Source organism: Galeopterus variegatus, unplaced genomic scaffold (genome assembly GCF_000696425.1).
Source record: "Galeopterus variegatus unplaced genomic scaffold, G_variegatus-3.0.2 Scaffold9879, whole genome shotgun sequence".
Classification (NCBI taxonomy): Eukaryota; Metazoa; Chordata; class Mammalia; order Dermoptera; family Cynocephalidae; genus Galeopterus; species Galeopterus variegatus.
This window is the reverse complement of record NW_007735990.1, coordinates 2,750-22,061: the sequence shown is the minus strand read 5'-3', so window position 1 is coordinate 22,061 and position 19,312 is coordinate 2,750. Positions and strand designations below refer to the sequence as shown.

The 19,312-nt window shown below is 38.9% G+C and overlaps 1 protein-coding gene across 1 annotated transcript in view; it reads left to right on the top strand.

Annotated features, from left to right (window-relative positions):
• F5 (coagulation factor V (proaccelerin, labile factor)) overlaps positions 1 to 18,816 on the top strand; it is a gene marked incomplete at its 3' end in the record, with an annotated part of 54,574 nt that extends 35,758 nt beyond the window's left edge. The window contains exons 4-13 of the mRNA XM_008593937.1: positions 1,663 to 1,875; positions 3,100 to 3,243; positions 5,589 to 5,810; positions 7,275 to 7,440; positions 9,310 to 9,487; positions 10,994 to 11,093; positions 11,972 to 12,183; positions 13,278 to 13,428; positions 15,335 to 15,547; positions 16,833 to 18,816. Of these exons, the coding sequence (XP_008592159.1) occupies positions 1,663 to 1,875; positions 3,100 to 3,243; positions 5,589 to 5,810; positions 7,275 to 7,440; positions 9,310 to 9,487; positions 10,994 to 11,093; positions 11,972 to 12,183; positions 13,278 to 13,428; positions 15,335 to 15,547; positions 16,833 to 18,816 (3,583 nt within the window). The remainder of the gene's footprint in view (positions 1 to 1,662; positions 1,876 to 3,099; positions 3,244 to 5,588; positions 5,811 to 7,274; positions 7,441 to 9,309; positions 9,488 to 10,993; positions 11,094 to 11,971; positions 12,184 to 13,277; positions 13,429 to 15,334; positions 15,548 to 16,832) is intronic.
• Positions 18,817 to 19,312: the final 496 nt, after the last annotated feature.

Here is a 19,312-nt window from a genome sequence, read left to right as displayed (position 1 = left end):
GCAGGAGGGGAGAGAGAAAAGAAGCAGGAAGAGGAAAAGAAAAGGAAGGGAAGGAAAGGAAAGGAAGAAAATGAAGCATTTCTGTTTTCAAAAAGTACATTCCCTTCAGTAAATAGCCTCTGCTGGCCACTTTACCCCACCATGTAAGACGTATGGGGCCTTTTTTTGGATCCTTGTCTGCTCACATCCACACGCTGATGGTCTCACCTTCTACCTCAAGGAATGTATTAAACTATTGTCCCAAACAAAGCCCACTGCATCCCAAAGAGAAATTCTGGCACCCTCTAATGATAGCAAAACTTTCACCCAATTAAATGAGGAATGTCTCAGGCAAAAGAAACTGCCCATTCCACCTGGCTATCTATGACACTGACCTCTCCCCTTCCTGACCTCACTTGCTCCATCTCTACCACATCTTCCTTTTATTGTTGAAAGCCCGACCCAACCCTCTGCCCTTCTTTTAATCTTCAGCCTCTCAGTTCCCCCTCTTCAATAAGGAAGACCAATTTCTACATCTTCCCCTCTCCCACCGATAAGGAAAGTCAAGTATACATGGAGGTGTTGATGGTGGTCTTTGGTGCACAAACGACAGGCATAAGACATCTAAACTTTAGAGGACTGACACATTTCATATTCACAAGGACAACTAGACTGCATAAGAGCTATATGCTGAGGCTCTGGAGGAAAAGTTGGGATAACCAATGACATAGATGTAATAAAGAAATAAAATGGGGCTGAGGGTGACAGCAGGTGCAAAGAAGATATTAAACTCTTACAGAGCAAAACAAAACAATATATAAATAGCTCTGAGTGTACTCAAGTCCCATGCTAACAGGCAGTTAACCTAAGATGACTTAGCAAGCACCGTGGAGAAAATATGACCCATTCTCATGTCCTGAGATGATTTACTGGTCAAAGGTGATTCGATTCTCCGATTATATTTAAATAATGATTGTTTGGATACTCTGGAAAATTAACTTGTTAAACCTTAATTTACAAGTAACATTTCTTACTCTTCAAATCACCATGGTATTAAAACCTTTTTAACTACGTGGACATAGAAGTGGATATATGTGGGGCCGGCCTGGTGGCGCACGGGAGATGCGGTCCGATTATATTTAAATAATGATTGTTTGGATACTCTGGAAAATTAACTTGTTAAACCTTAATTTACAAGTAACATTTCTTACTCTTCAAATCACCATGGTATTAAAACCTTTTTAACTACGTGGACATAGAAGTGGATATATGTGGGGCCGGCCTGGTGGCGCACGGGAGATGCGGCGCTTGGGAGCGTGGCGGCGCTCCCGCCAAGGGTTCGGATCCCATGTGGAGACCGGTTCCCGCTCGGTGGAGACCGGTTCCCGCTCACTGGCTGAACACGGTGCAGGCGCAACACCGAAGGTTGCGATCCCGTTGCCGGTCCCCGGTACGTGCGCGACACCGAGGGTTGCGATCCTGTTACCGGTCAGTAAAAAAGAGACAAAAAGAAAAAAAAAAAAAAGAAGTGGATATATGTGAATCTTTCCAAATAATAAAGTTTTACTATAGAAAGGCATATACATCTCTCAAGAGCTCATCTTAGGTTCCCCAAGATTTAAGAATGATGATAAAGTAGTTCTCAGAAATGCCCAGCTATCTTCATGGCTTTTACTTTTCCAGGTGCTTCCTACACTGACCACACATTCCCTGTGGAGAAAATGGATGATGTTGTAGCTCCAGGCCAAGAATACACCTATGAGTGGACTGTCAGTGAGGACAGTGGGCCCACATATGATGACCCTGCATGCCTCACATACATCTATTACTCCTATGAAAATCTGACACAGGACTTCAACTCTGGGCTGATTGGACCTCTGCTTATCTGTAAGAAAGGTAAGAATAAGAACAATCAAAATGTTGGCATGGAAAGGAGCTCTACAGTGGGATGAGGCTTGGGAGCGTCTTGGTACCCTCTTGTACATCAAGCACAGGGAGAAGAGTGCAGAGACCAGAATATCATTTGACAAGAGAAAAAAACACCTGGTATTTGAGAGCTAAAGTGTATAGCAGCTTATACTCTGCTGAGAGAGCTCTTGGAAATAACTTTGACTAATCTATCTGAGGTTTAATTTGGAAATTTGGTCTGTAAACACATGAAACTCCAGCTTCCTCTTATAAACAAGCTGAACACTTTGGGTGGTAGGTTTCAAACATACTCAACTGACTTTCTAAGAAATTTTGTTGGCTGGGCTTGGTAGGAACAAGCTTGGATTTTCATTTTACCCCAAGAGAATTTAGCCTATCTTTCATTTTAAAAAAAAAACAACCACAACAAACCATACAATGGGAAATAATTTGATAGATTCACCATCTGTCTATACATACACACAAACTATACCTACATACATTCCCAATTCATTTATGCATTACAGCAATACATTTTTCATTGCCTGTTATATAGAAAATACCGGGACAGCACTGAAAAATATATATATATTTTTTTGTCCTTTTTGAGACCAGCTGCACCGCACTCAGCCAGTGAGCACTGTGAGCGCACTGGCCATCCCTATATAGGATCCGAACCCGCGGTGGGAGCGCCACACTCTCCCGAGTGCGCCATGGACTCGGCCCTGAAAAATATTTAAAATTTATAAAAGCATATTCTTTCATTTTACCACTAGCAGCATGTTTCCTCATATAAATTAATCCTAATCCTCTATTCTCTAGTGCCCCATGGCATGTACAAACAAGATGGCTCCAGTAAACTCAAGGTGTGATGCTTTTACCAGCTGAGCTAAGATACCTGTGTGTTTTTTTATTAACACTGGAAGAAATGAGTTCTTTTACTAGACCGTTGGTGATCATCAAATGTTTTCATTCTGTATCAGATAAAATTTACATTTAAAGCCTATTCCCAGAGAAAGTGCCAGAGAGAACACTTAATATGGCACCAGGATTTTGATAAGCTCCCAATCATTATTACTTGACAAAGATACTATTTTAAAAATATTTCGATATTATGATTGGTTGCTTGCCTTAAATTCTTTGCTATCGAGGAACACCTAATGAAAATCTTCTCTCTGGGATGCTACTGAAAACATATCTTTTCTTTCACAGGCACCCTAACTGAGGATGGGACTCAGAAGTTGTTTGACAAGCAACATGTGCTGCTGTTTGCTGTGTTTGATGAAAGCAAAAGCTGGAGTCAGTCATCATCCCTCATGTACACAGTCAATGGCTACGTGAATGGGACAATGCCAGGTAACATGTGGGCTGTGCACCATCCAACAGTTGAATTATTAGTACCTTGGGTCTTGTTGCTTTCCTCAAAGCACTAGGGGAGTTGACTATACTTACTGTTTTGCAGCTTCTAATCAGAAAGGTATTGTAATCTAGTGCAGCAGTTCTCAAGATGTTATCTTTTTTTTCCCAATCAGGAAGTACAACAGACATTGAAAGCTAGCTAAGAGAAGGAGTGTGCAGCCTTGTTAGGTGTAGTGTTCTGAGCAAGTTTCACCTTGGCCTTCACCTTCAGGAAGACCTCCAGGATACCAGTACAGTCTCCCTCAGTGACTTCTGTGGTTCCTGCTGCATGGTGACCACACGTTCTTCTACATAGGAAGCCCTATAGTACAGAAGTTGAAGGTCAATACCTAGCAGGAAGGGTCAGCAGAAAGAATGCAATAAAGACACTTTCAGTGAAGAACAGGAGATTAGAGGAAATCCCCAATGCACAAAAATACTACTAGCATTTCAAAAGGTGATTGATGAATAATATTCAAGGGCATTTGGGATGTTTTCTCTTTCCATTTGCTTGTTGACTCTTGTGAGAAAGCAAAATCATAGCAACTGTTAAATGGGGAATAAAACTGACTCCCACCTAGACCCCTACTTCTACTTCTGTCAGATAGAACTGACTTAGAACAAAATGTAAAAATGAAAATACTACCATATTTTAAAACATGAACCTTCTCAGAGGTCATTCTGCATGTCTGAAAATCATAAATGGCTTCACTTACTAAAAAACAAAAATTGTTAAGAGTTGAGGTCTGGGCATTGCTTTTAAATTGTGTTACATTTCATTTGACCCCATCTTCCACCTGGGTTATTAAAAGCACACTCATATGACTCTGGGTATTGATTCTGAGTTCTAAAACCAGGAACTTGAAAACATTGGGCTTAGTTAACTGGCCTCTACCTTGGGAGATCTGAGTTCAAGCCTTGCTCACTTCTCTACCTTAGTGTGGTCCTTGGCAATTAGTTGTCTTAATGTGCTTATTTACAAAATGGACTACTCACCTATCCTAGTATTTATTTTTTGGCAGAGTGAACAATCTGTGTAAATATATGGGAACTCCTCAAAAAAATAAAAATAAAAAGGCAAAATCATATGCACACAAAAAAAACCTAATAACTTGACCAGAGCAGAGAGTTATGAATTTATAGTTGAAAAAGACAGAAGAATTGGGGGAAGAGAGACAGGGTATGGAAATGTCATTAATGGAAACTGAGAATAGTTAATACTTGCAAAACCCTCTGCCTTATGGAGTAGTATAATTTGAATGAATATAATAAATGCTAATACAGATGTGTTAATTGCTGAATTCAATATGAGCATTTCTTTGGGGTGGATAGATGTTTCCACCAAAGCCTCCTACTTCCTAGTTTCTTGTTCTTAGTTTCTAGCTTTTTGTTCTCACATCTGGTACCAGGAATCCCTGCCTTATTACAATGGTCTCCTAAAAAAGACAAGCCCCTGTGTGGGTAAGGAATTGATTCTCAGTGCCATTATATAGTACCTAATAATTATGGATCTGAAATTTAAAACCCAAGCCAAGGATAGAAGCCAGGGTCGGAGTCTTCTGCAGAGCAAATGAACAATTTCCCAGTCAGTGTGAGCAAAGACAGAGCAGAACTGAGCTTTTGTACTCAGTTCTCATTATTCCATCCATGAAAGGCTCCCAGAGGCCCAGCATAATGAGCATTTGTCCACTGCATGTTAAGGAGAAAGTGTAACCCACAGAGTAGTCCATTGCCTTGTCATTAAAACAATCAGTAAATAAAGAAGCAATAGAAAATCTGCCCATCATCTTTATATCTTCCTCCCCTTAGGTGGAACTTTGACCTCCATCCAGCTGAGAGGATTAGAACCTCAACTCAGCCCTAATAGAGGGGCTGGTCTCCTTCCAGTTGAGACCAATTAGGTGTGACCAACCACCCCTTTGCGTCAAGGACTTTACCAGTTCTAACACTGAAAGTCCTGAATCCTGGGAAACCCCTCGGTCCTGGGTAAACCAGTTAGTCATTCCCTCTGTGGCCTAATCCCTTAGCAATCTAGTGTTTCTGAGCAATGTCTCGCATCTCTGGGCTCTTTTTTACCTCTCTAATGCCACTTATTGCAATGAGTTGTGACTGCTTGCCTGCTCCAACTCAGATGTCTGCTTTTGCAGGGTAGGAACCAAAACTGGAGCATCTGTTATCCCAGAACCTTACACAATGCCAGATGCATAGCTGGGGCTCAATACATGTTTGGTGAGGGAATTTTGGATCACAGAGTACTGGACTGAATGCCTGTTTTGGCCTCTTTCTCTTTCTCTCTCTCTCAGATATAACAGTTTGTGCCCATGACCACATCAGCTGGCATCTTCTTGGAATGAGCTCAGGGCCAGAAATGTTCTCCATCCATTTCAATGGCCACGTCCTGGAGCAGAACCATCATAAGGTCTCAGCCATCACCCTCGTCAGTGCTACATCCACTACTGCAAATATGACTGTGAGCCCAGAGGGAAAGTGGAGCATATCTTCTCTCACTCCAAAACATCTTCAAGGCAAGAAACTCTTCTGACAGCCTTGCTCCTGAATATAGGATCCTTTTTTCCCAGGCATTAAATCCCTTCTTCTCCTTTGCCCTTTCAAGTCACTGGCACTGCATACATACAAAGCCTTGGTTCCTAACTAAAGAATTTAGATATTCTATCTTTAGACTTATAACTCATTGGTTGGGGATAGGGGAAGTGAAGGAATTGACAAAGATTTTTGAAAATGAAGCAAAAGCTGAAGAGGTCTCTACTTCCTCTAAAGGAGAAAAGAGGAAGGAAACACATGCATGCACAGAGGTATTCTTTCTTGGGGGTATTTCCTATGCAGCCAAAGGAAAAGACCTAGATGCTAGAATATGGCAAACATCTGCAAATTTATAGAAGCACCAAGTTACAGAAACTGCAAATTTTAACATGAAAAGATTATCCTTTACAATGAGATGAACAAAAACCCTGGCACACAGAAAAACAGTGACCGTGTTGAATGGATCATACATGATAATAGCTGAGCTTTAAAAAACATCAGTGAATTCAGGTGGGGAAAAAAATTGGCAAGGTTGTTATATGGTATCATTTAACAAAATGATATAGTTACATATTTTTGCTTTAAAACTGTTGAGAGGAGGGCATGTAAGCAGAGACAAAAACCTAAGTAAATTATGTTAGTACAGAAAATGATTTTGTTGCCAAAATAATATGTATAAGCAACACATGTGAGGAAGTGATAATTCATGGGATTCTTTTGGTTTCTTTTCACACTGAGCAGTCAAAAATGTATTTGAAGTAGTGAAATTGTCATAATATCCCTGGAAGATAGAATTCCTAATAGTAATAAAACAATAATAAATCTAACATTTATTGAGGACAAGTGCTTCATGTATTGTTACTTAATTTTTAACAGCAATTTAATTATCTATGAGTGTTATGTTCATTTTACAGTTAAAGGGACAGATAACAGGAAAAATGAGAATTCAACAAGACCTAAGTCATAGTGTTTTAAGAGTCTGGAAGTTACAAGAAATCTTTCTGCTCCAGAAGAAACAAACAGAATCTTTCCAAGTGTTTTCCCTAATTCTTTGTGCCTTTCCCCTGCTTTTATTCTTGCCCCCTTCTGTACTCAACTGAAAGAGCTCCAAACCGAAATGTACAGAGGTTGCTTGAGCACCACTTTCATTATTGTTATTTAAATCTTCCACAAGGGCCAGCCCATGGCTCACTTGGTAGAGTGCGGTGCTGATAACACCAAGGCCACGGGTTCGGATCCTATATAGGGATGCCCGGTTTGCTCACTGGCTGAGCATGGTGCTGACAACACCAAGCCAAGGGTTGAGATCCCCTTACCGGTCATCTTTAAAAAAATAAATAAATAAATCTTCCACAAATTGATTTAAAAGATATGTATTTTAATTAACCATAATTTTCTCTCTCTCTCTCTCTTTTTTTTTTTTTTACCATCTTTATGTTCTAACTCAGCTGGGATGCAGGCTTACATCAACATTAAAAACTGCCCAAAGAAAACCAGGAAACTTCAGAAACCAACTCGTGAACAGAGGCGGTATATTAAGAGGTGGGACTATTTCATTGCTGCAGAAGAAGTCATTTGGGACTATGCACCTGTAATACCAGAAAATATGGACAAGTGAGTATGGAATGTTTGCTATCACCAAGCACCATATTAAACCTTTCCCAAGGGCTTCACTTCAACTCTACAAATTAGATACTGCTCTTATTATTATTTCTTTTTTTATAGATGAGGAAATGGGTCAGGGAGATTAAGAAATTTGGAAGTTCAAATTGTTCTTTAACACTTAAAAAGATACGCAAGTTCACTCATAATAATAGAGATGCAAATTAATCTTCACTGGAATACTGTTTTTTATTGAAACATATTGATTGTATGTATTATGGAGTACAATTATATTTCAATTAATGGACACAATGTGTGATGATAAAATCAGGGTAATTGATGCATTTATCATTGCAAAACTTAATCATTTCTTTATAATGTGAACATTTGATCCTCTCTATTCTAGTCATTTGATTACATGCAGTAAATTATTGATAATTGTAGATGCCTGGCTTGACTGTACATCAACAGAACTTACTTTTCCTATCCAGCTGTAATTTTGTGTCCATTTTTTTACCTATCAGATGCACAAGTCCAGATGACTATGTTGGCAAGGCTGTGGGAGATAAGCACTATCTTAAATTGCTAGTGGAAAAGTAAATTGGTAAAGGCATTCTGGAGGCTAATTTGGCAATATGTATCAAAATTGTGAATGCATATCCCCTTTGACCCCAAAATCACACTCTGGGAATCTAACCATATAGATAAATGTTCTTTTTCACAGGTGAAATGATGTATGTACAGGGAATTCACTACTGTACTATTAGAAGCAGCAAAAGATTGGAAACAATCCAAACTGTACATCAATAGCAAACTGGTTTAATAAATCATAGTATAGCCATACAATGGAATACTATACATCTGCAAAAATAGCTGCCTTTTGTTAAAGGAGTGGGGAGATAAGAACATTTATATTTGCTTATTTCTAGGTAAGATATGCTTATAGTTGCGTAAAGATATTCCAGAATTATACACATGAAATTAATATAACTAACTGCCTAGAAAATTCAGGGTTAGAAAGATTGGGTTGAGGAAAATATCAGATATGAGTGAGAGTTTTCACTGCAATAAAAATCATGTGAATGTATTTCCTATTCAAAAAAATTAAACTAAGAAAAGAACAAAAAAGAAATTCGGCCAAGATTATATAATTAGTGACAGAACAGAGATAGGAATCCACCGACTGTCTGGCAGCAGCCAATGCTTTTCACTATTCAAAATAAATTCATAAAATAGATATTCTGTCATGGGGCTTCTGCTTTTGCAAACTAAGAAGTAAAATGGGCCAAGAGGGAAAATGGTTCATGTTGCTGCCCCAGAATTACTTATCCCAGTAGCTAAAGAAGAAAGGTGAAGGAGGTTGCTTTTCAGTCCTTGCCCATGATCGGGTAGATGGTGGAAGGGATAGCCCAACAGCACAAAACCATGACTAATAAAAATAGCAAAAGCTTTGTAGGGTGAGAAAGTGTTTTTAGAGATTGAGAAAATACCTGGAAAGCCAATAAGCATATCATAGATTAAGTGATAGGATAAAGTTTAGAAACATTCCTAGTATACCCTGTCCTTCCGGACAGCTTAGACCTTTTCCCACAGATATCTAGGTTCTGCTGTAGCCACAAGACTGACAGATCTAAATAGCATCTTCTAACTATTTTTTTTATGATTTTATCAGTTGTGGAGGAGGAAGCTCAGAGGTTTCCAGTTGCCAAACCAGATAGAAGAGATCAGGACTTTGCAACCTACATCAAGAATTTTTTAGAGAACTAACATTTTAGTTAATCCATGAGCAGACTTCTAAGCACAAAGTTTCCTCATCCTACTGGAGTGTCTATTTGAGAGAGTGGTTTAATTTTTTTTTTTATTATTTCATTTCACTTTAAGAAAATACAAGTCTCTGCACTTGGATAATTTCTTAAATCAAATTGGAAAACATTATAAGAAAGTTGTTTACAGACAGTACCAAGATGAGACCTTCACCAAACGTGAAGAAAATATCAATATCAAAGAAGATGGGATTTTGGGTCCTATTATCAGAGCCCAGGTCAGAGACACCCTCAAAGTAAGTAACAGAAATACAGAACCGTGGAAGAAATTAAATAGTGAAAGTTCATAGAGTACCTGATTATTTATTTCTAAAAGAAAATGTGTTCATATAGCTTTCAATTCAAATGTAACTTTTAGTTTTTATTTAGTATTTGTATTTATTTATAGCTTACTCAGTAATACAAAGGATATGAGACAGTTTATCAAATTACAAAGGACTAAAACAAAGAGTTGATGTAATTGGGGTGAAGGATAATATGTGGACAAAGAAAATAAAGCAACAGATAAGTATAACAAAATACACATCATACGATCATATAAGACTGTCTGTAAATTTTGTCCTTAAGCTTTATAGCAGCCAAAGTAAAAAAAAGTAAATATATCAGTGCAAGATTTACAGCATCCATAAAAGAAGTACAGTTTTCCCTGACACTGAGGCTTGAAAGGAATTTCTTCCATGGGATCCTTCAAAATAGGGTGCAATGTAATGCAGTGGATGGCATTCTTTACAAAATTCCTACAACTACTTTAATAGATTTTTTTTAAAGTTGCATAGCTTTTTAAAATAATGTTTCTCATTGTAGCCGAGAGCATAACAGTAAACACAATTGAGTAAAAATAATTATTTTAGGTGGTCTAGGTATGCAGCTCTCAAATGATTGGTCTCTGATGAAGGTAAATTTAAATATGTATCAAGTATGGAGTTTTCCAGACAATTTTCTTTATGTATTATGTCACATCACTGAGATAGGTAAGAACTGGGCAGCAGAGAATTGAGGTTACAGTCTTCGGCAAGATCCTAGAAGGTAGATAATCTACAGATTAAGGATGATCTACATGTTTTGACAACCAACCAAATGGAAGATAAGGTTAAGGTTCCCTTTTGAAGATTAAAGAGCCTAACTAGGACTCCTGTGTGAATAATGCTCCTGGCAAGTCCTGCTCTGTTCATTTAAAAACAATGAAAGGACAAACGCAGTCTTTCTCTATGCCTCTTGCCCTTTCCCTATTTCAGATCCCTTTTAGGTGCTCTTAGCACATGTACACATACCTTACTGGGGATTCAGGATATGGCTCTTTGTCTGTGCCTCTTAAGAAGATGGCTTCAAAGACAGTGTCCTAGGAGACCTGGCAAGCAGAGGATGGGGGTCATGGTCTAGAGATGGGAAGGATCAGATTCCAAGTGAGGTGTGGTTCAAGCCGAAAGGAAAAGGGAAGGGGGATGGGGACCAGATTAGAGAGGGTGACACCATGAGAAAAATATCACAGCTCCTAACCTGTCCTCTAGATCAGATTTCTTTCCATATTCCACCTCAATGTGTAAAGCAAACTCTCTCAAACGTTCCCGGCCAGGTGGCGGAGGGAGGTTGCTGGTCAGACAAACAGAACAAATTTCCCCATTGCATGTGCACATATGCACACACACACTATTGAAAAAGTCAATATACGAAGCTAGCATCCTATATGAATTCTCATGACCAATCTTCAGTCCTAAAATAATACATTTGATTTAAATTTGTAGATCACATTCAAAAATATGGCCAGCCGCCCCTATAGCATTTACCCTCATGGAGTGACCTTTTCTCCTTATGAAGATGAAGTCAACTCTTCCTCCATCTCAGGTTTGAATATTTCACTTCTACTGAATCAAACAAGTGACCTCCGAGAGGCTGTCATCTTTTCCTACTGTATTCCTTGCCCAGTGGTATAACTAGTGCAGTCAGGTAGCATACATGTAGGCGTATCCTAAAAATTACAGCCAAACCCTTCTCACTTCAGGGATTTTGCCTATTAACAGTTACAAAATGTGGTGTCCTTTATTAGTGTCATAGCAGCCTCTAGTGGACCAGTATCTAATGGCTACATGCTACCAGGGATTCAAGTAGAATTTAATATAGAAGAATATTCCTTTCCCAATATAAATTGGTTCTAACAAAAGCTCAAATATATATATATATATATTACAAAATAATTTTTCAAATGAAAAAAATTTTTTAAAACTTACATTTTGAATTGAAACATAATTGATTTACATATTTATGGGGTACAGAGTTAACTATCAGTATTTGTGTATAGTATGTGATGATCAAATCAGTTATTATTAGCTTTTCATCATTACAAATTATAATTATTCTTTGTGTCCCTTACCCAATTACTCCCTAACTTCCTTCTCCTCCCCCTTTCTCACCTCTACTAACTATAGGTTTGTTCTCTTCTCCTGAAAGTTCACCTTTTACTGTTTTCTTTCTTTCTTTCTTTCTTTCTTTCTTTCTTTCTTTCTTTCTTTCTTTCTTTCTTTCTTTCTTTCTTTCTTTCTTTCTTTCTTTCTTTCTTTCCTTCCTTCCTTCCTTCCTTCCTTCCCTTCCTTCCCTTCCTTTCCTTCCTTCCTTCCTTCCTTCCTTCCTTCCTTCCTTCCTTCCTTCTTTTTTTCTTTCTTGGCTCCCACTTATGAGTGCCTGGCTTATCAAATGAAAACAATTTTGAATATATTTCCGTTCAGGCAGTAACACCATGATCAGAGCAGTTCAACCAGGGGAAACCTATACTTATAAGTGGAACATCCTAGAGTTTGACGAACCCACAGAAAATGATGCCCAGTGCTTAACAAGACCATACTACAGTGACGTGGATATCACAAGGGACATTGCCTCTGGACTGATAGGGCTACTTCTAATTTGTAAGAGCAGATCCCTGGACAGGCGAGGCATACAGGTATTTTGGCCTTGAAGTAAACTTTCAGAAATTTCGGGAATTTCTTCTGGCTGGAACAGGTTAGGTCTCTTTGCTAAATGATGTGGCTTTTCCTTCTAGAAAACTGTCAATATTAAGTAGTTGTCTGTAGCACGAGTATAATAACATTTATTGTTTTGGTTACTTTTTTGTCTTGTCTATTTTCACCTGAACTCTCACTGTGGAAGGAAAATCTGCGGTGTGATACTGTATTCTGTTTTAGTTTCAAATTCCAGTTCTGTTGATATTGGCCATGTGATGAGCAAGTCACTTAGCCTCTCTTAATTTCTTCCTTCTAAAATTTTGCAGGGTTGTTTGGGGGCTCAGTGAGATACCACCTGGTAAAAGTGCAAAGCTCTGTACCAATCTTCATTATTTTTAGAGACCTGCAAAAGGGAAAGATTCCCTGAAAGCAAGTATATTTGGAGAAACAGTTTCTAGTGAAGCTGGACCCAGGTAATGGTCCATCTCTGGTGAGACTGTATTATACAAAAGAACGTGAGCAAAGATACCAATCTTCTGAGTTTATCTTTGTTGAAGAATAATAACATCATATTATCAACCTATAATTCCCAATTAGGCTAAGTTATAATCAAAGAGGTCTCATCGCAGGACATTCAAAATAAACATATACCTAGAAAAATCAGAACTGGATACTCGGAAACTTGGAAGATCCTGATTTACTGAGTTACAAAAGGAAACAAGTAGGGAGAGACATGAGGATTTCCTACTGCAGCTTTCTGTTTTATCCTTTGCAACTATTTGGAGCGCAATTAGTCAATCATTCATGTTGAAAGGTGCTCAGTTACAGAAATAAACAGATTTGCTGTAGTCATGGTGAAATGGGATTTTCCTATTGGGATATTTTAGTCTCTGACTTTCTGATCTACTCTGTGTGCTTTTGCATATTACCTTTAGCTCTAACAAGTGCTTTGTACACAATGTGCTCTTATAAATGCTTTAATTCTGTGGCTTCAGTGGCCTCAAGGACTGTGCCCTTTGGTTTTTGAGAACTCAAGAGTTGTAGGTAATTGACTAGAGCATTAACCACTGAACACAGCACTTTCACCCTCCAGAGGGCAGCAGACATTGAGCAGCAGGCTGTCTTTGCTGTGTTTGATGAGAACAAGAGCTGGTACATTGAGGACAACATCAACAAGTTTTGTGAAAATCCTGATGAGGTGAATCGTGATGACCCCAAGTTTTATGAATCAAACATCATGAGCAGTAAGTCACAGCATGGTTTTTGTCCATCAGTATGACTGTGCCTAGAGGCAGAGACATGGATTAGAATCCACTCAGTAAAAGCACCCGTTATCCTCACTTCCAGTCCATGGTTAACATTATAGCAATCTTTTTAAGCAAGAGGTCAAAGGCTTGTTATCCTTAGAAGTCTGTTTGCTCTCCTGCTCCGTGTGTGTGTGTGAGCGCGTGTGTGTGCATGCGTGTATGTGCACACGTCCATGCTCTCGGCAGTGAGGAACAGGGCGGGGGTAGTGGAGGCAAGGGAAGGTGCTCTTGGCCTTGGTCAGTGGTATCGGGGGATTTGGGAGTGGGTGCAGGGTGAATACTTTTTATGGTTAGGGCAGAAACAAGATATGTAATCCAAAGCTGAATTGTCAAATCAAAGTAAAGCAAAGTGAGTATCGGGGAACCAATAGTCTTGGAAAGGCAATGCATGGAGGGGTTTGAAGTAAGCAGTAAGAAATTCAGGGTATGGGGAACTCCCTGAGCCTTCATTCAGGCTTTTATTGCAGTTCTAAAGTTCACTGTTCAAAGCCACTGCCAGCAGAGTCAGAGAAATTTCACTGAGGCAGCTGGAAGCCAACTCCTCTACAACAGCCAGAGTCCCCTCTGCTGTTCCTCAGAGTCAAGAGTCATCTCTGATAGACAGTTATACATATAAGGATGGTTTCTCCAAGATCTGTTCATATAGCTTCAGATATGAAGACTGACAGCTGGGGATTATCAGAACTGACAGATGCCATGGCAAATAATGCCAAACACGGAGTTATGCTCAGTTTTCTTTGGATAATTACATTGTGACAGTGAATCTATTATAGTGCTAGGCCAGTGCTGTCTGATAGAAATTACATATGAACCACAGTAACTTTAATTTTCTGGTAGCCACATTAAAATCTAAAGATAAATAAGTGAAATTAATTTTAATAATGTGTTTTATTTAACCCAATATATCCTAAATATCAATGTGTAATCAAAATAAAAAAATAATGAGATTTATTTCCTTTATTTATTACTAAATAACTGGACTTTTACACTTACAGCACATCTCAGTCCAGTCTACCCACACACTTCAAGTGCTCAATAGCTATCTGTAATCAGTGGCTACCATAATGGACAGTGCAGCTACAGCCCATTTAGAAAAGGATTTAGCAGGAGGTGCAAACTAATAACACATTACTTCAGTGATTCAACAAATATTTTTTAAGTACCCACATAAATATTTGTTAAGTGCCAGGCATTGTACTAGTACTAGGGCTGTGGTGGTAACCCAGGAAGCCCTCATAGAAATCATACCTTTGATTTTATTACCATGTTTAGTACATAAGTAAATAAAGATATAGCCTAAAGCAGTACGCCTTTTAAAGATAATTAAAATGTATGAACTCAATACTTGAATGAAAACTGTAGATTATCATATGATGAGAAAGGGCATTTTGTAATAAAAATTACAAAATGTGCTAAATAGGCTTCACTTCTCACTCGAGGACTAATATATCAAGAAGATGAATTTCTTATGTTACGCTTTTCTTTCTGGTAGAATTATTCTGGTTAACACTCCAGGTTGATCTTGAGAATATCTTTAAAGGCAGAGCATGGAGCACAAAATATTTAATATACATTCAACAAATAAATGAGTAAAGCAATGTAAATGAAAGGCTTTCTTTTTATCCTTACACTTTTCCCTTGGCTAACTTAGAAGAATTAGCTCTCATTTGAGAATTCTTAGTTTGACCTTCTAAGTCACATGATATACCTGTTAAAACTTATCTTGTTATAATCACTGCTTTGACATGACAAATGAATACTGGAACACTAATCTTAGGTATAATTAGACAGATGCCCTTTTGCTGGCATAGGCCTAGTATTTTAACAAATTTTACTCTTTTAGCTATCAATGGCTATGTGCCTGAGAGCATACCCACTCTAGGATTCTGCTTTGAGGACACAGTCCAGTGGCACTTCTGCAGTGTGGGGACCCAGGATGACATTTTGGCCTTTCACTTTACTGGGCATTCATTCATCTATGGAAAGAGACATGAGGACACCTTGGCCCTCTTCCCTATGCATGGAGAATCTGTGACTGTCACAATGGATAATATTGGTGAGCAAAAGCCTGGACACTTAGAGGAAGTTGACTTTGAATCTCTGGTCTATAAAGGTCTGCTGCAATTCTCCAGAACACCACTGCTCCTGAATTTATCTCCCTGATTCTCTATAGGCTTTCCTTCCAATGTTTCTCATGACTTCTATTTGGGAAATTAATGACATAAATGGGTCCAGGCCTTTAATGTAAGTTCTACTTATTCTTCTCTGGGCTAAGTAGAAAGTAAAGACACACAACAGCAGAAAGGTAAAGAATAACTTTTAGTAAGAAGCATAAATACTTCAGCCACAAAAGAGCAGTTCTTTTATCAAAATGCTCTTTTCAGTTTAAGATTGCCATTCTACCTTTGGATTAGTAATCATCAGATATAGGGCTGGCTGGTTAGCTCAGTTGGTTAGAGCATGTTGCTGATAACACCAAGGTCCAGGGTTGGATCCCGGTGCTTGGCCAGCTGCCAAAAAAATAAAATAAAAATACAGTGCCTTAAAGGCTGCGTCAGACACAGTTTTGTAGTTTGTCAGACCTGAGTTCAAATCCTGCTCTGCTATGCAATCTCCGTGTAACCTTGGACAAATTAATTGGCCTCATTAAGCCTGAACTTATTCATCTGAAAAACAGTATAATAACACAGAGTTGCTTTGACCAGTAATTGTAATATATGCCAAATGCCTAGCCACTCAACAAATGGTAACTATTAGAGACTTCCCAGGAAATCTTTAGTATGCCAGCCATTCATGCCATTTCAAAGAGTTTCAGAATTGCTCTGGACCCACCAAATTATTTATTACTTAGAAATATCTAAATGTCTCTTACTTGTGTTTGGGGGATAGACTTCATCATTATCCCCCTAACTCTAATCTCCAATTTTCAAACAAAATGTGCAGCTAATAAAATGTTTATGATATTCAAAGTCCATTTTATTTTTGATTTATCCTTTCTTAGTATGTTCTAAAATAGTGACTCTCAAACTATCTGTGCAGAAGACTTTTTTTTCTTTATAACCTATTGACCAATACTTTTAGTCTATATTGTGTTAAATCAGATCACATGATTTGGATGTTACAGCAATGTCAAATTGTTTTAAAAAGTTTCCTAAACACTTTATTCTCAGTTTCACTCTTTGTCATTATGAACCAGTAATCAGGAGTTCACAGACTAGCAGTGGTCCACAGACCACACTTGAGTATCCCTAACCAAAGTTCATTAGAAATTACCTGCCACAGTACATGTTTTTATATCATTTCCCACATTTTCAGCTCTCTCTTCTCTCTGTCTTCTGTAGGAACTTGGATGTTAACTACCATGAATTCAAGTCCAAGAAACAAAAATCTAAGGTTGAAATTCAGGGATGTTAAATGTATCCGGGATTATGATGAAGACTCATACGAGATTTACAAGCCTCCAGCATCTACAGCCATGGCTACACGGAAAATGCATGATTCTTCAGAAAACACAAATGAAGAGGATGTTGATGAATATGATTACCAGTATACACTGGCCTCATCATTAGGACTTAGGTCATTCATAAATTCATCACTGACTTGGGAGGAAGATAAGCTCAATCTTACTGCCCTAGCTCTGGAGAACAGCTCTGAATTAACTTCTCCAAACACAGATACAGCTGTTGGTTCAAATTCTTCCTCCCTAAGTAATATTAGTAGGTTCATTGGCAATAACCTTACAGAACCTCAGAATACCCTTCCTCACCCAGGAGCCACCACAGTTGGTCCCCCGCTGGAACACCTCTTTGGTTTAGACAACAACTCTGTTCTCAATCTTTCCACAGCAAAGCATTTCAGCCCTTATTCTGAACACCCTATAGAGGATCCTCTACAGTCTGATGTCACAAGGATAAGCCTACTTCCACTTGATACAGAAGGACTCAGAAGTCAAGAGCGTGGAAAACACAGGGGATCCAAGGCAGAAAGAGACCAAGCAACAAAATACATGTTCTCTTGGGTGAAATCACAAGCACATAAGATTAGGAGAAATTTAAACCAAGACAACACTTCTCCTTCCAGAACAGGGCCCTGGGAGGACCTCCCTAATGATCTGTTACTCTTAAAACAAAAGAAACCATCTAAGATTTTGAATGGGAAATGGCATGTGGTTTCTGAGAAAGGTAGCTATGAAATAATCCCAGATACTGATGAATACTTGGCTGTTAATAAGCTGCTGAAGAGCCCCCAGAATGCCTCAAGGACTTGGGAAGAAAGCACCCCTAATCCACACAAGCCTGGAAAGCAGAGTGGCCACCCGACATTTTCTAGAAATAGGTATAAATCTCCACAAGTAAGAAAGGATGGAGGAAACAGTGGACTGAAGAAAAGCCCATTTTTCATTAGGACACGAAAAAGGAAAAAGGAAGAGAAGCTTGCACACCATGTTCCTGTATCTCCAAGGGGCTTTCACCCTCTAAGAGGAGAAGCCTACACCACATTTGCAGACAAGATACCTGATTACTCATTGTCCAATGAAACATCTCTTCCCACAGACCTCAATCAGACATTCCCCTCTATGAATCTTAGCCTGATAGCCTCACTTCCTGACCATCACCAGAACCCCCCAAACGACACTGGTCAGACAAGCTCCCCTCCAGATCTTTATCAGACAGTGCCCCCAGAGGAAGGCTATCCAACACTCCCGATTCAAGACCCTGATCAAACGCTCTTTACTGCAGACCCCCGTCACAGATCCTCTTCACTGGAGCTCAGCCAGATACTCAACTATAACCTAAGTCATGAGCCTTTCCCTGTCGTCATTGGTCAAATGTCCTCTTCCTTGGAACATGACCTCAGTCAACCATCCCACTCCCCAAACCTCTCTCCAGAACTTGGTCAGACAAACCCTTCCCTAGACCTCAGGCAGACAACGCTCTCTCCAGAACACAGTCAGACAAGTCTTTCCCCAGAATTGAGCCAGACGACCCTCTCTCAGATGCCATCTCTTCCACCATCTCCTACACTCGATGACACTTTTATGTCAAAGGAATTTAATCCACTGGTTGTAGTGGGCTTCAGTGGAGATGACGGAGATTACACTGAGATTATTCCAGGACAGGAGATTCAGAACAGTGAAGAAGACTATGCTGAAATTACTTACGTGGCCTATGATGACCCCTACAAAACTGATATGACAGACAGCAACTACTCCAGAAATCCTGACAACATTGCAGCATCGTACATCCGCAGCAAGAATGAAAACAGAAGAAATTATTACATTGCGGCTGAAGAGATATCCTGGGATTATTCAGAATTTGCACAAAGGTTTGGTTGGTTTTCTCCTTCTATATTCTCATTTTTGCACTATTGCTGAAAAAAAAGTAACTACAATAGTCCAGAGGGATAATTCTGGGCAAATTATGTGAAGTACAGTTTGGTTCCCCTGTTGTAACTTATCCTATATTATCTCCTTTGTCAATCCCAAGATTAGCTTCTCTACTTTAGATGACACCTGGACAATATAAGAGCCATCACTGTGAGAAGTCTGATATTCTATAGTTAAATAAGCCTCCTATCCCTTCTTCTCTTACCACACATGTTCCTACCTCTTCCTCTTGCTCCAATGCAGAGTCCAACTTATCTGTAGTTATCTGCTAATCAATATGATTTAATTGAACTTGACTTCAAGTCCAAATTTATGATGTAGAAATCTCCTTTGGCATTTACTCGTTTACAGCAGAAAGTTTCTAAGGGATTCATATACCTTTTCTTTTTTAGATCATTTTCAGTTCGATTTTTCTTAGGGGTAGAAAGCCATATA